This window comes from Doryrhamphus excisus, chromosome 1, assembly GCF_030265055.1.
Source record: "Doryrhamphus excisus isolate RoL2022-K1 chromosome 1, RoL_Dexc_1.0, whole genome shotgun sequence".
NCBI classification, from domain to species: Eukaryota; Metazoa; Chordata; class Actinopteri; order Syngnathiformes; family Syngnathidae; genus Doryrhamphus; species Doryrhamphus excisus.
Window position 1 is genome coordinate 26579645 of NC_080466.1, and position 17301 is coordinate 26596945.

General features: G+C 42.0%; 1 protein-coding gene across 1 annotated transcript; it reads left to right on the forward strand.

The window, feature by feature from the left end:
• Positions 1-1890: 1890 nt before the first annotated feature.
• thbs1b (thrombospondin 1b) lies at positions 1891-16301 on the forward strand. The gene is made up of 23 exons (XM_058083051.1): positions 1891-2066; positions 2156-2226; positions 2337-2896; positions 3264-3339; positions 3440-3517; positions 3597-3706; positions 4778-4903; positions 5564-5660; positions 8239-8412; positions 8480-8656; positions 8767-8940; positions 10457-10584; positions 10676-10828; positions 10951-11169; positions 11253-11360; positions 11719-11878; positions 12161-12279; positions 12592-12826; positions 13046-13273; positions 13396-13667; positions 13749-13846; positions 13930-14069; positions 14827-16301. Exons 2-23 carry the CDS (start codon positions 2163-2165, stop codon positions 14832-14834), a joined length of 3504 nt encoding a protein of 1167 aa, XP_057939034.1. The 5' UTR covers positions 1891-2066; positions 2156-2162; the 3' UTR covers positions 14835-16301.
• The last annotated feature ends 1000 nt before the right edge of the window (positions 16302-17301 follow it).

Here is a 17301-nt window from a genome sequence, read left to right on the forward strand (position 1 = left end):
ATAATAATAATAATAATAATATATAATATTATTTAATATTATAAATACTATTTATTTATAAAGTTTATTTATACATATTGTATATTATATATAGTAAATATTATTGTATATATAAATATATATAATAATATTTTTATATATATATAATATATCATATATATTATTCTAGTATTCTTGTACAGTGGAACATATAAAAACCGCTCATCCTCAAGTTACTTTTTTCCCATAAGAAAGAATGTAAATAGTCCCCAATTTATATGAACGGTATCGGCAATATTATTTTGGGGTACAAAAAAAGATATTCATAAATATTAGTCAAAAAATTGATATTTAAGTGAATTATATGTATTTTTCATGAAGCAGAAAAATCGCTAAATGACCAAAAATGTAATAAGAAATACAGGGCATTCAGATGATGCATTCAAAGACATTGTGATGATCTGTAGTATTCTACACTGGCCATTAGGTGTCATTCATGTTATTGTAATGTTCGGTGAGACACACAAGCACCAGACTTGATTGCCGGAGCAAAGTAGTATCTCACAACAGCATAATCCCTGATACAGGAAGTTGTTGCAGTAGTAACTCGCATCAAGCTAAATCTCAACTCTGAACTACAACTATGCCTACTATATATATATATATATATATATATATTGGGCAATACAAGTGTAAAGGTGACTGTAGGGGTGTTATTTAATGTCTCGAGGGCTCTAATGTTAGAAATCATATTCAGTAGATCCTAAACAGGTTTTCTATGCCATTTTATGCTACAAAAATACAAATAAAATACAATAAATAATCTCTAGTAATTTACCATCTGGTCCTTTTTTTGGAATAACACTCAACAAAATATAAACTCTATAAAAATATAATATCAACTTTTTCCATGTACACAAAAGGCCTAATTATCGCAAATATAGTTCACAAACCAGTAAAAACGTGTTCGTGATAATCCATCCACCTCACAGACGTGGCATAACAGGTGGGCCTGAGGCTGGCCACAATAAAAGGCCACCTCAAAATGCTCAGCTTTCCTGTCGGATGCTCTTCAGAACTTTACGTTGAACGTTGATCAGAGCTTTAATAAGCACTTATTTTTCCACTTTAAACAAATGGAATTTCCCCAAGGGAATTATTAAAGTGTTGCTATAGTCGTCCAATCACGTGTCCGGTCAGGTTAGCTTGACTTAAGCGCTAAAGAGGCCTTGACCTTGTGTCCTGGCAGGCGACAACAGGCCCTACACCTCCAAGTGTCCATCAGACACGAGACTGACAGGCACCACGAGAGTCGCCTCGGCCCTGACCTCAGTCAGGACCCCTCGGGGCGGGGGGGGGGGGGGGGGTAACCCAACCTGGAGACAATTTACCTTTCCTTTCACTCCACTTCTTGCATGCATTACATGCAACAATAGCATCTTTGGACACTTGGATTGTTGGAGATAATCTCAAGTGACCTACTGTCGACTCCTAGTGGTAGGACTCAGAACAGCAGCCAAAAATGCTCTCATGTCTGTGCCTTCTGTAATTAAACTTCATTTTAATTCTTATGGGGTTGAATCAGATATTATTTTTGCATGAATTAATAACTTGGACGTCTATCTGAGTGTATTTATGTAAACACTAACTGGTGTTTATATTATTTTGGAGCATCGCTTATAAGAATAAGCCATCACTGACGGTGCAATGATGGAATAAATAAGCATCATGGACTAATAATCATATATCCTTGTAGTAATCTGCAATGAAGCAACAGCCCGCCGAGTATGAAGGAAATACTCCTCCCTCTTTCTCTCTCTCTCTCTCTCTCTCTCTCCTCACCCTGATTGGCGGAGGCCACTTGTTGGGAATGGCATCAAACTATTTAAATAGCACTTTGTGCCCCTTCTCGGCTTATAAGGGACTTTTTATTGGACTGACCCCATCCAGGACACATTTTCAATTTAGAAAATATCTACAGATGCTGCTGATGAACGGAAGTTTGATCTTTTCAGATATTTCCTGAGGATTATTGCTGGACTTTTGAATTTTTTTTTTTTTTGTATTTTAATACAGATTTAATTCAGGTGAGTTCAAAATGGCCACTGTAGTTTTATTCATTTTTATGATTTATTTACTTAGCATCAATGTGAAATAAAAGTATTTTTGGTTGCAGTGTCATCATGAAGTTGACAGGGATATTTTTGTTATTGATGCTGCGGAGCTGTGAGGGTGCAAGAATCGCAGGTGATCCAATATTAATTTGCGTATTTGTACGATATACTAAATTTAAAAAATATATATTGTATATATATATATATATATATATTGAAAGTAGCTTCTTATTACGCCTTCAGAGAGCGGAGAGGACAACAGCGTGTACGACTTGTTCGAGCTGATCCAAGTCCCGAAAAAGAACCACGGAGTCAACCAGGTGAAAGGAGACGACCCGTACAGCCCCGCCTACAAGATCCTCAACCCGGACCTGATCCCCCCGGTCCCCGAGAGCGCCCTCCGGGACCTGATCGACTCCATCCACGAAGAAAGAGGCTTCCTCCTCCTGCTCAACTTCAAGCAATCCAAACGCACCCGAGGCAGCCTCCTGACCGTGGAGAAGAAGGACGGATCCGGCCCCGTGTTTGAGATCGTCTCCAACGGAAAGGCGAACACTTTGGACATCGTTTTCTCCACCGAGAAGAAGCAGCATTTGGTCTCCATCGAGGATGCGGATCTGGCTACGGGACAGTGGAAGAACATCACGCTGTTCGTGCAGGAGGACCGGGCTCAGCTGTACGCCGGATGCGAGGACGTCAACACGGCCGAGCTGGACGCGTCCATCCAGAGCATCCTCACTACGGAGACGCCCAACAGTGCGCGGCTCCGGATCGGGAAAGGAGCGGTGAAGGACAGGTTCATGGTGAGCATGTCGCATTGGCCAAATAATGCACGTTTGCGGCACTCAGCGTGCGTAAATGTGCTGCTGATGCGTAATTACGCATTTGAACGAAGTGCAAATGAAATGAATTTGTCTGCTTGTGACGATACACGCACATAGAGTTAATTTGAGCAATAACGAGACCCCCGAAATAACATATTTCAGCGTGCGTAAATGTGCTGCTAATGCGTAATTACGCATTTGAATGACCTGCAAACAAAATGAATTTGTCTGCTTGTGACTATACACGCACATAGAGTTAATTTGAGCAATAATGAGACACCGGAAATGACACATTTTTGTTAGATGTGTTATCTATTTGGCCCTAAATCTATCATGACCTTTGCAGGGAGTCCTTCAAAACGTGCGCTTTGTTTTTGGAACAACCCTGGAGGCAATCCTTCGCAACAAGGGGTGTCAGAGCTGTGAGTAATCCGAACCGTATATTTTAGCGTCATGGAAATATGTCAGCACATCATCACATTCCAGCACCACTCAAGTCGTTTCATGTGCCGTCATCTGCAGCGACAGATGCCGCCATCATGGAGAATCTCAACGGTTCCTCAGCCATCAGGACGGAGTACACCGGACATAAAACTAAAGGTGATACATGACAACAGAAGACAACAATATAGGAGGAGGAAATGTGGAAATCAAATGTTGTTTTTCTGAATTGGTGAAGATCTGCAGATGGTCTGCGGCTTCTCCTGCGATGACCTGGTCAGCATGTTCAAGGAGCTGAAGGGTCTGGGCGTGGTGGTCAAAGAGCTGTCCCTTGAGCTCCGCAAGTTGGTGAGCAAGAACAGCATCAAACTGTCCGCCTGTTGCCGTGTGTGCTTGTGTGAATGATTCTGTATTGGGACGTGGTTCCACAGACCGCTAAGAATCTCAGGGCATATCTTGGACTTGATCTTGTGGGGCTGAAAACCCGGGAACTTCATCTCCCATTATGAGGAATTCTTTACATTATTTTCCGGCGACTTCTTCTTCTTCATTTATTTCAGACGTGCAAACTATGTTACATTAATGTATCTCACATATACACTTATCATATATATATACAATATCTCTATATATACACACATACATATATATATACATATATATATATATACATATATATATATATATATACATACATACATACATACATACATACACATACATACACAACACCTCATTGCTACACATGTCTGAAAAGGAGCAGGAAGAAGCAAAGTTTATTCAATCCTACCCCTCCATCTGGTACTTTTACAATCAGTAACTGTTACATTTGTTCACTTCCTGCTTTCCTAATATAATTTAAGTTATTTTTTATTTTAATTTATTATTTTTATTTCATTATTTTTATTTTTATTTCATTATTTTTATTTTTATTTCATTATTTTTATTTTTATTTCATTATTTTTATTTTTAATTCATTATTTTTATTTTTATTTTTATTTTTATTTTTATTTTTATTTTTATTTTTATTTTTATTTTTATTTTTATTTTTATTTTTATTTTTATTTTTATTTTTATTTTTATTTTTATTTTTATTTTTATTTCACTATTTTCATTTCACTATTTTTATTTTTATTTCATTATTTAAATTTTTATTTCATTATTTTCATTTTTATTTCATTATTTTCATTTTTATTTCATTATTTTCATTTTCATTTTCATTTTCATTTTCATTTTCATTTTCATTTTCATTTTCATTTTCATTTTCATTTTCATTTTCATTTTCATCAACATCTGTCTTTATTTTTAACGAATTTAGGTCATTTTTCATTTCCTGTGCGTCACAAGCCACACTCTAAAAACGACAACACTAGAAACATGATGTAACTTCCTTGTTTGTTTCCCCTCCGTCACGCCCAGACCAACGAAAACAAGCTGATTAAGAACCGCATCGGCATCCACAGTGGCGTCTGCATTCATAACGACATTGTGCACAAGAACAGGGAAGAGTGGACCGTGGACGACTGCACAGAGTGCACTTGTCAGGTGAGATACGATGACGTTGGTGTGGTTTGTGAGACCGAAGATGGAGGGATACACTAACGAGAACCCCCCCCCCCCCCCCCCCCCCCCCCACACACACACACACACACAGTTATACCAGCACTCAGCTGATTTAGTCAGTAATGACAGGATAGGGTGAAGTCTTTGGTCTTGATAAGAGGTCTGTCATCAGGGGGTCAGCGTAAGTCCTTCACAGTTCGTAATTAAGATTAGCATCAAGTGGAATGGAAGTGCTAGCTAGTAAAGCTAAGTGCTAAGCTAGTACAATCTTTTTCATTCACATTGCACTCATACAGTCATAGTCATACAGTCTGTCTGGCTTCGCATGTCTACAGCACTCCGTCTGAACCCAACTTCCTTTTGGCCGCATTCCCACCCATCCACTGACCCAGTGGGCAGACGGGTGCCCGCAGGGGTCTCCATTCTCAGACAGAGTCCTGCTTTCTCTTTGGTCCAATCAGTCAAAGCTCACATGGCACACAGACAAATTCTTGCACCAAGTTGGATCAAAATCACGCTACAACACGAAGGAGTTACGCAACAAAGCACTCGACAGGATGTAGTCCATTTCCATCTTGACTCTTTCACCTACTTTTGAAAAGAACCCTGTAACCGAAACCAAAAACTCTTATTTTATTGCAGAACTCTGCCATAGTCTGTCGTAAGATCTCCTGCCCTCTGATTCCCTGCGCTAACGCTACCGTACCCGACGGGGAGTGTTGTCCACGCTGCGGAACACGTAAGCACTTCTCTACACTTTCATTTGTTCAAAGTACGGTGGAACCTCGAGGAACCAACCAACCTGACGTTGTACAATTTAGCGTTACTCATCTAGTCACATAAAACCTCTCATTTCAAAACCACCTTAGCATCCGACTTTGGTATGTACAAGCTCTTAGGATATACCAGGGATTCCACACGGGAAAATGGGTTGTATAATGGTAATGGTAATGGTTTTAATTCATTTGAACATGCATCAGATTACAATTGAATGCATCCCATAATCAGTTCACAGTTCCACATGTCCAAAAGGAGTAGGAAGAAGCAAAGCTTGTTAAATCCTACCCCTCCCATCCATTACAATCAGTAACTGTTACATTTGTTCACTTCCTGCTTTCCTAATATAATTTAGGTTATTTTATTTTTTTATTTTTATTTTTATTTTTATTTTTATTTTTATTTTTATTTTTATTTTTATTTTTATTTTTATTTTTATTTTTATTTTTATTTTTATTTTTATTTATTTTAATAAAAATAAAATTAAATAATTTACATTTTATTAATATAATTTGTTCGTTTTTTAATTTATTTTAATAATTAATTTATTCATCCATCCATCCATTTTCCTCCGCTTATCCGGGTCTGGGTCGCGGGGGCAGCAGTCTTAGTAGGGAAGCCCAGACTTCCCGGTCCACGGCCACCTCCTCCGGCTCCACCGGGAGGACACCAAGGCGTTCCCAGGCCAGCTGTGAGACATAGTCCCTCCAGCGTGTCCTAGGTCTGCCCCGGGGCCTTTTGCTATGACCATCCAATGCCATAATGGGTACCATAGTAAGTGTCAATATAGTGATATATATAACACATCATGACTGGTTCAAGACTCTTCATCCTTGTATTTAGCAAACATCAACTGCTTGTATTGTTTCTTGAATTGGCTCATCGTTGTGCATTGTTTGATTTCCTTACTCAATCCATTCCATAGTTTGATTCCACATACCGAATCCCCATAATTGGATCCAAACCAGAGTAAAAGCAACCTTGGATGCTGGAATTAAAGCCATACAAACAACCTCCAGTCCATGCAGGCCTGGAAACGCTTTCTCAGCTAAAATAGTGGATGGAGCATTCATCAAACACTAAACTAGTCATTCCCTAAAGAGACTCTGTGTCATTTTTCCAGAATAAAAGCCACAAATATTCCCCGACATGTCAAGGATCTTGTTCAGGTATGCGAACATTGAACTGCAGTCATGCCGAGCCAAATAAAAGGGGTGCTTATGAGTTGGAAACGTCCATGTTTAGCGCTCGTAAACATGTTTCAATCCCTAAAGCTGAGAAGGCAGCAATTTGCTGAAGTCAAAGTGGTTTAAGAAAATAGTTGGACTGTTAAGTGAAGACGTCGTCCACATGAAGGCCGACTGACACGGTTGGGTCATACCTGAGCAGGCTTGGCCGCAACGTGTCACTCAAACCAAAATAAACAACAGTAGCCACGTTCATGTGGAGCTCGGCCATTTGTTGAAGTCACTCCACACCGACAGCCATGTTTTTAGAAAAGTTTCCTCTTTAGGAAAACATACGTCAGTGGGGCATCCCGACGTATCTGTAAGGACAGGGGCCTTTCTGTTCTACGCCTCTCTCAGTGCCCGTCCGAAATAGAAGGCCCTCGTTCCGTGTAGATCAAGGGTCTCAAACATGCGGCCCGCGGGCCAAATATGGCCCGCAGGACACTAGTTAGAGGCCCCCGCCTTGATATGAAAGTTTAATGTTAGTGCGGCCCGCGCAAGTTTGATATGGATGCTGTATGGTATCATGGACCCATAAAAAATTATTACGTTTGATTAATGTTCATGTTAAAGGTTAAATAACTGTTAATAGTTAACCTCCCTATCCGTGTGGAAGTGGTAAGTTTTTGGCTATTTAAGTTTAAAGGAAATAACTTGAAGGCTACCGTTTAGGTCACTAGCTCTCTAGTTTGCGAGTTAGCATGTGTCTCAAGACCCTGCAGTTTCGCAATATGTTGTAAATAAAAAGAGTATAAATGTGACTATAGTCGTGTTTTGTCATGTCTACAGGGCTCTAATAATGCTTTGTTCATTTTAATCTGAAAAAAATAATTTGTCTACCCACCAACTATATGTGGTTTCTTAAGTTTTTATTATTTGCCGTTTTATTATTATTATTATATTTATTTATTACTGATTGATTGATTTTCTTTATTCTTGATTTGTTTATTTATTTTTCATCTTATTTTGTGCAGAAAAATAAAAATTAAGATATTTGAGAACAGTGGAATGTTTTATCAGAGCTTTTATTGTAGAAAATCGGAACCAAAGCACTGAAAAAGTTTGTATATTTTTAATAAATGCGTTTTTTTTGGGGGGGGGGAACCTGATGTGGCCCAGTCTCACCCAGACCATAGCTCCAGTGGCCCCCAAGTAAATTGAGTGTGAGACCCCTGGTCTAGATCCACGCTATTCGCCCTCCGCATCTAAGCTGGGGGTGTTTGTGAGTGTGGATGGGGTGGGAGGGTGCTGCCTTTCTGCAATCGCTCTTTCATTGTGTTTCACCCATATTCTCAACACCTCCCTCCCCAGCGAGCGACTACGCAGAGGATGGCTGGTCGCCGTGGTCTGAATGGACCCATTGTTCCGTGTCATGTGGGCGGGGCATTCAGCAGCGCGGGCGCTCTTGCGACCGTCTCAATAACAACTGCGAGGGCACCTCTGTGCAGACCCGAGACTGCTACCTCCAGGAGTGTGACAAGCGCTGTAAGTGCCCCCCCACCCCCTCTTGTGTATTGCTTCAGAAATGCAAGTTTGTTTTTGGTTGCACCAGTCAAGCAGGATGGCAGCTGGAGCCACTGGTCGCCATGGTCCTCATGCTCGGTTACCTGCGGCGCTGGTGTCATCACCCGCATCCGGCTGTGCAATTCTCCAACCCCCCAGTTCGGAGGCAAGGACTGCGTGGGAGAGGGTCGGCAAACGGAAAAGTGTCAAAAGTCTCCATGCCCCAGTAAGTTTCGGGTCTGCCTGATTGCCCGTGTGCCTTTTTGTGTCATTTATAGGACAACAATAGCATCATGTGATTATCATGCAACCTGTCGTCTCCCTTGTGTTCCTCAGTCAATGGCAACTGGGGACCCTGGTCGCCATGGGATACGTGCTCCGTTACGTGTGGAGGTGGCACGCAGACTCGTAAGCGGCTGTGCAATAACCCTGAACCCAAATATGGTGGGAAGGAGTGCGTCGGTGACACCAAAGAAATGCAGACGTGCAACAAGAAGAACTGTCCAGTTGGTGAGTTACACCCATTCATACCATGAAATACACACAAAATCACTATATTGACACTTACTATGGTACCCATTATGTCATTGGATGGTCATATCACCTCCTACTTTGGTACGTGATTCAAATAAATAAATAAATAATTTGATAAATAAATGAAGTAAATAAATAAATAAAAAACAATGGGGCTGGTAAAAAAAAAAAGTATTTTGATGCAATTAAAGGTACCTGTGGAAAAATACGCTTTTAATTAGGGCTGTCAAAAACAACCCATTAATGGTGGTGACTAATTAATTTAGTTAATTATGTTTGAGGATAAGCGGTAGAAAATGAATGAATGAATGAATGAATGTGAAATGTTTTTGTGGAATGAACACACGTACGGGGCTGCACGGTGTTCAAGTGGATAGCACGCAGACCACACAGCTAGGAGACCAGGGTTCAATTCCACACTCGGCCATCTCTATGAGGAGTTTGCATGTTCTCCCCGTGCATGCGTGGGTTTTCACCGGGTACTCCGGTTTCCTCCCACATTCCAAAAACATGCTAGGTTAATTGGCAACTCCAAATTGTCCATAGGTATGAATGTGAGTGTGAATGGTTGTTTGTCTATATGTGCCCTGTGATTGGCTGGCCACCAGTCCAGGGTGTACCCCGCCTCTCGCCCGAAGACAGCTGGGATAGGCTCCAGCTCCCTCGCGATCCTCGTGAGTATAAGTGGTAGAAAATGAATGAATGAATGAGTTCTCCTCCTATTTTGTGTGGAAGTGGTAACTTTTTGGCTTCTTATTTTGTCTTTTCCCACCCTTGGCCATCTTAGTATGGAGGTTGCATGTTCTCCCCGTGCATGTGTGGGTTTTCTCTGGGTATTCCGGTTTCCTCCCACATTCCAAAAACATGCTAGGTTAATTGGCGACTCCAAATTATCCATAGGTATGATTGTGAGTGTGAATGGTTGTTTGTCTATATGTGCCCTGTGATTGGCTGCCCACCAGTCCAGGGTGTACCCCGCCACTCGCACGAAGACAGCTGGGATAGGCTCCAGCACCCCCTGCGACCCTCGTGAGGATGAGCGGTAGAATATGAATGAATGAATGAATGAATGGTATTAGTCCATTTCTTATTTACCTTCTGAATGTTAAGTTGCCGTGTGATGATTTTAGTTTTCTATTTAAGATGACACCATGAGTCAGACTGTAATACTGTCTAATGACCTCTGAAGACAGCTGGGATAGGCTCCAGCACCCCCGCGACCCTCGTGAGGAAAAAGCGGTAGAAAATGAATGAATGAATGAACTTGAACTATATTAGGAAAGCAGGAAGTGAACAAATGTAACAGTTACTGATTGTAAAAGTACCAGATGGAGGGGTAGGATTTAATAAGCTTTGCTTCTTCCTACTCCTTTTGGACATGTGGAACTGGGAACTGATTATGGGATGCACTCAATTGTAATCTGATGCATGTTCAAATGAAATAAAACCATTACCATTAATTACCATAATAAGCATGGATGCTTGTTTTCAGATGGATGCCTTTCAAATCCTTGTTTCGCTGGGGCCAAGTGCACCAGTTTCCCTGATGGTTCCTGGAAATGTGGGAAATGCCCTGTGGGCTATAGTGGCAATGGTATCAAATGTAAAGATATTGATGAGGTAAAACTATCAATCAAACTTAATCCGCCGTTTTATCTTAAACCAGATGCAACACTTAATATTGTTCTTCTTCTTCTTAACCCGAAAACAGTGCAAAGAAGTCCCAGACGCTTGCTTTGAGTTCAACGGTGTACACCGCTGTGAGAACACAGAGCCTGGCTACAACTGTCTTCCCTGCCCCCCTCGTTATTCAGGACCTCAGCCCTTTGGTAAAGGTGTGGAGCAGGCGGCGGCAAACAAACAGGTACGCACGATCATCAAATGGCAGAGAATCACAACAGGAAAAACTTTCAAATGAAGCTCTTGGAGTCGCTAACGCAAAAGCAATCGGATAACTGATCATTATGCTTTCTTTCCATTCCCAAGGTCTGCTCACCACGAAATCCCTGCCTGGATGGAAGCCACAACTGCAACAAACACGCCCGCTGTAACTACGTGGGACATTTCTCCGATCCCATGTTCCGATGCGAGTGCAAACCAGGCTACGCCGGAAATGGACATATCTGTGGAGAGGACACCGATCTGGATGGATGGCCCAATGCTGACTTGGTTTGCGTGGAGAACGCCACCTACCACTGCAAAAAGGTAAGCGTCCGGTTATGAAACCGACATACAATAATTATGTGGAAGGTTATGAATTGAGTCTTGATGTCGTTTTTTTTTTTCAGGACAACTGCCCCAACCTACCCAACTCTGGGCAGGAAGATTACGATAAGGACGGCATTGGAGATGCTTGCGATATCGATGATGACAACGATGGCATTCCTGACGACAGGGTACGTGTGAATGCCCATATATGGTCGTAAGAGTACACAAGGGACTTTTATGTGCATCATTTATGTGCAGTAAGACGCTAGGTGGACAGGAGTTGGTGCTCAGAGGAAAAGCAAATGTTTTCCCTGGCCGAAACCTCAAATTCTATCACTGAGGTACAAGTCTGAAGGGACTCCTCTATGCACCACAAATTCCAGCAATTGAAGTGGAATATGACCTAAAAATAAAGCACCTTTTCATTCCATAGAGCTCCTTCCTTCTAAATAGATCCACTCAGTCAGCGTGATGGCAGATGGCAATGACCTGCACCTGAACACATTCCTCCTTTTCCAACGTCCCCCCCCCCTTTCCCCCAAACAGGACAACTGTCCGTTTATCTTCAACCCCAGACAGTACGACTACGACCGTGATGACGTTGGCGATCGCTGTGACAACTGCCCTTACAATAGCAACCCTGACCAAACAGACACGGACAACAATGGAGAGGGAGATGCCTGCGCTGTAGACATTGATGGAGATGGTAAGCATCAGAAGCTGGGGTCAGTCGGAGAGCAGATGTGATCAAATAGAAACCAGTTTACAGCCACTGATGGGTACTGGAAATGTTGGGAAATCTGGTGACTGGTCAATCTGCCAACCCTGATTAACGAGCTGTGAAAAAGCTGATAGTTTAACTTCGCATTACTAAGGAAATTACCCGGGGTAGTAGGTCTTTGGTTCAGTTTGTTTTGTTGGTTCTCCATGTGTTCTTCTTCTTGTACTTCTCCAAAGTACTCCCTAATTGTCCGATTTCTTTACCCAGGCATCCTTAACGAAAAGGACAACTGCCCCTACGTTTATAATGTCGACCAACGAGACACAGACTTGGACGGGGTGGGAGACATGTGTGACAACTGTCCTCTGGAACATAATCCAGATCAGGTGGGTGCTCGTTTTGTTTGCACCTCAACCACCAACAAGACACATTAATGTCGATGTCTTCCTTTCACTTGCGAGACAGAAAGAGATGCAGTCCTTAGCCCGGTGTGTCGGGAAGAAAGAAAGCTTGAGTAAATCCAGTGTAAAGCTCAAGGGCGCATGCCATCGAAGGGCACGGTGGGGGCTAGGGGTTGAGTTGGGGGGGGTTATACGAGTCTGCGGAAAGCGGAACATGTCGAACAAGTGACATTTCCTGTGTTACGGCAACCCCCCAGTAAGGTTTAGACACTACAATACCAATACCTTCCATTTCAGGTGGATTCTGATGATGACCGCGTGGGAGACAAGTGTGACAGCAACCAGGATATCGACGAGGATGGGCACCAGAACAATCTGGACAACTGCCCATACATCCCGAATGCCAATCAGGCCGATCACGACAAGGACGGAAAAGGAGACGCCTGCGACCACGACGACGACAACGATGGCATCCCAGATGAGAAGGACAACTGTAGACTCGCCTTCAATCCTGACCAGGTTGACTCTGATGGTGAGCGCAACGGAAATTTTTATTATATCTTTACTATTGTGTCAACTGTACGGAGCCACTGGTTGTGTGAGTGCAATAAGAAAAGCTCTGATTGGTTTGATGTATAAAGCTGAATATAAAACTCATTTCTGTCAGACTTTTTTCTAAGGAAAAATCCTACTTATTTTGTTATCCGTATGGTCATTGGTCACCACCATGCTATATCGTTTCTATTCGCAGGCGATGGCCGTGGAGATGCATGCAAAGACGACTTTGACCAAGACAACGTGCCCGACATCTACGACGTGTGTCCGGAGAACTTTGACATTAGCGAGACAGACTTCCGCAAGTTCCAGATGGTTCCTCTGGATCCAAAAGGCACTTCCCAGATCGATCCTAACTGGGTGGTCCGTCACCAGGGTAAAGAACTTGTCCAAACAGTCAACTGTGACCCCGGAATTGCTGTCGGTAAGTAAAGAAATACGCTTTGTTAATGTGTTCCCGTGTACTACATCAACCAGACACTGAAATTAAAATTACCTCAGAAAGTTCAATATTTTGTATAAAGTGAAATATCAAACTTTCTGCAGGCTACCATGAGTTCAATTCGGTGGACTTCAGCGGGACCTTCTTCATCAACACCGAGAGAGACGACGACTATGCCGGCTTTGTGTTTGGGTACCAGTCTAGCTCCAGGTTCTATGTGGTGATGTGGAAGCAGATTACTCAGACCTACTGGTCCAACAAACCCACTAAGGCCCAGGGCTACTCCGGCCTGTCCATCAAAGTGGTCAATTCCACCACTGGCCCAGGAGAACACCTCAGGAATGCCCTCTGGCATACCGGGAATACTCCAGGACAGGTATAACATATTTTTTAGCCATGGGATCGAGTCCACCTATACAAAAAGTAAGGATTTGCTTAAAATATTTCTTGGTTTTAGGTCCGCACTCTTTGGCACGACCCTAAGAACGTTGGATGGAAAGATTTCACTGCCTACAGATGGCATCTGATCCACAGACCAAGAACAGGACATATCAGGTGAGGAGGAGAATACCTTCATGTTTGACGTCCAATGGAATTCATGCTAGCTCTGGCTGACAGTCTTTGTTTCTTATTCTCAGAGTTGTGATGTACGAAGGAAAGAAGATTATGGCCGATTCTGGTAGCATCTACGACAAGACCTATGCAGGAGGAAGACTAGGTCTTTTTGTCTTCTCACAGGAGATGGTTTACTTCTCAGACCTCAAGTATGAGTGCAGAGGTAAGAACCGATGTAAAACTATACAGTGGAACCTCTAAGGTCAAACAGATCATTTCCTTAAAACCGGTCAACACCTGATTTGGAAGCTATTTCTCCAGTTCCAGGAATTACCAGCAATTCATACTGTAAATAATACTGGATGTATAGTTTACTTTTTCTCCTTAGTTACACTTTTTTTGTTTGTTTGAGGTGATGTAGGGCTGCACGGTGGTTGAGTGGTTAGCGTGCAGACCTCACAGCTAGGAGATCTGAGTTCAATCCCACCGTCGGCCATCTCTGTGTGGAGTTTGCATGTTTTTTCTCCGGGTACTCCGGTTTCCTCCCTCATTCCAAAAACATGTTAACTAGGTTAATTGGCGACTCCAAATTGCCCATAGGTATGAATGTGAGTGTGAATGGTTGTTTGCCAGTCCAGGGTGTACCCCGCCTCTCACCCGAAGACAGCTGGGATAGGCTCCAGCACCCCTGCGACCTCCCGCGGTAGAATATGAATTAATGAATGGTATTAGTACATTTCTTATTTACCTTCTGAATGTTAAGTTGCGGTGTGATGATTTTAGTTTTCTATTTAAATGTGACCATGAGTCAGACTGTAATACTGTCTAATGACCTCTGTGCTTTTATGTATAAATTAAAACTTTGGTCAAATACCGAATTGGCCAACTTGAAGGGTGTTTGACTTTAGAGGCTCCACAGTGAACGCAAAATCATGTCAGAAAAACTCAACATCTCACATAATGCATCTTTCTTTTCACAGATGCATAAATGCAAAGCGCTGGATGCTCTGAGGAATGCACCTTTTCGTAGTCATGAACTCTTTTTCATTTTCTTGTAAAGTCCAGGGACCGATTTTTTTTTTTTTTTTAATCTCCGCAACGCTTTCTTATGCAGTGTAGAGGGTGAAAGGGGATGTGATGCGATCTCAGAGTGGCGAGAAGCCGCTTTGGGCCGAGCACCAAACGGCCTGAGTGCCGTTTGAGGATCAGAGAGTCCCTTCTCCTCCACCCTTCCGCAAGAGCAGGGAGAAAAAGGAAAATATTCCCTCCCGCCCTGCCTTTGCCAGTAAGACACCAGCACCTTTCTGTCCCAGCTCTCCTTGTTTTCTTGCGCTCTGAAAGACCTCATTCATGTCTGTGCGGGAAAGGCTTCCCCATAGACAACTATGCACTTCCAAACGTTGACATCCTCTCCCTGCCTTCCTCACCTTAGCCCTCTCTGGATGGACATCCCAAAGAAAAGACTGAGTACATATTCCATTTGCTTTACCGGCTCGTACATTCGGAATGATGGACTCACACAAAAATGGCAGCAGTAACATTTTAAGGAATCTTTCTTGTTGAGGAATTGATGACTGAAGAAATAAGGGGAACGTGATCTCATTGATGTTTGTGCGTGGATGGAAAATGAAAGTACTTCATGTACCTAAGAAAAGCCTAAAAAAAGGACAACATACGCAGTACGGAGCTGAGTCACTTAGCCTTGTGTTCGTCCTGGATTGCTAAACATCTCTCAGGAAACATCAAGAGCCACCAATCAGCGTTCCCTCCAAATCTGCTCAACAAGAGAATAACCCTCATCATTTGAGGTGTGAATTAGCTATTATGTAAATACATAGAATTTATTGACTCATGCCTACAATGTAGGCAGTAAAAACAATTGGAATACTCGAAAAAAAAAAAGTACCGACTAAATTGGATGAAAAATGAACTCAATCATGAAACTGGATGTGTTGCTCTTGCAAGATGGCGACTTCCGTTTATTATTTGAAAGGATTTTAGTACTTGTGAATAAAACGGCATTTCATTCCAACACAAGCTACCCCAGTGAGAGTGACAGCAGAATGGCAGAGTTCCTTTTTTATGGATAACTTTATGGTAAATATGTCCAGACATGGTAAATTATTTTTCTGTTTTGTCTTAGCTGTGTGTGAGAGGTCATTGTGTGTGTGTGTGTGTGTGTGTGTGTAGATAAATGCTATTTAAATAATTTATCTGGATGTGTTGCCGTACAAAAGGGCACGTGTCCGTCTGTATAAACGGTTTGCACACTGACGTGAGGATGTTGTATTCTTTTATCATTTTGTGTATCGATATTATGGTTATTTTTGTACAATTAGTTTTGCTCGTCTGTAAACATGTTCTTAGTTGTACAAAGCTAAAAAAAAAATGCTGTTTTTATTCATAGTGATTATTTTGTTACACATTTCAAGATAATAAATAGTTCAAAGATTCATGATTGTGTGTGAGCGTTTCAGACTAAGAAATAAAAAATAAAAATACACTTCCATGCATCATCCTAAGGAGCGCATACAGACACATGGACACCATACACACACAATACTGACCAGTTGTCACAATGTGAGAATAGTGATCATCTTATCAGGAGCATGCCTTAATGTTGTAGGGCTGGGCTCTGGGCCTCGTTAAATATTAATAATAGTAATAATGGATTCGTTTGTACAGTATATAGCACTTTTCAAGGCACCCAAAGCGCTCCACAATGAAAATGAACCTGGTATTCATTCATTCCTTGGTGGTACACTGAAGGTGGGAATCTACGTCTGTGGCTACAGCTGCCCTGGGGAAGTCAATTCACGCCTACGGCCTCCCTGACCACCACCCAACATTTTGTTTCTGGACAACCTGCTCTCCCTCCTGAACCACTGCCACCCCATGAAGTATTCAGTCCCAAATCACGTTTTCATCCATTTTTGTCCAATCACATCCATTTTTCCTATAAGAATAAAAAAAAATACATTCAAAGGGGAACTGCACTTTGGGGGAATTTTGCCCATCATTCACAATCGAGGCAAAACGACGGTGTGAGTTGTCAACGTTAACCAAAAAAGACACTACCCGACAAAGACGTTAACCCGAGGTTCTACGGTACAGTCACAACCAAAAGGGATGAGGGCTCCACCAGGAACGTGAAAAACACTGCAGTCATTCAACTTGAGCTTCCACGTGAGAATAAATACCTTATTTTATGGACTATAAGTCGTATAAGACACACAAGGCCAAAAATGCATAATTTAGTAGAAAAAAACATACATAAGTCGCACTGGAGTATAAGTCGCATTTTTTGCGGGTAATTTATTTTCCAAACTACTTGACTAAAACGGACATTACGTCCTCTTGGAAGGCAAGTTCTACCAATAAAAGAATAGAGAACAGGCTGAATAGGTGTAAGATATGCTAACACAATGGTTATTCAGCTACACAAAAAATAAACA

Bases quoted from the DNA above. Each gene is read 5' to 3' on its own strand.
- thbs1b (XM_058083051.1), top strand. From the start codon at position 2,163: ATGAAGTTGACAGGGATATTTTTGTTATTGATGCTGCGGAGCTGTGAG. The intron at 2,897-3,263 runs GTGAGCATGTCG...TGACCTTTGCAG, and splicing joins CGGTGAAGGACAGGTTCATG to GGAGTCCTTCAAAACGTGCG. The intron at 8,941-10,456 runs GTGAGTTACACC...GCTTGTTTTCAG, and splicing joins CAAGAAGAACTGTCCAGTTG to ATGGATGCCTTTCAAATCCT.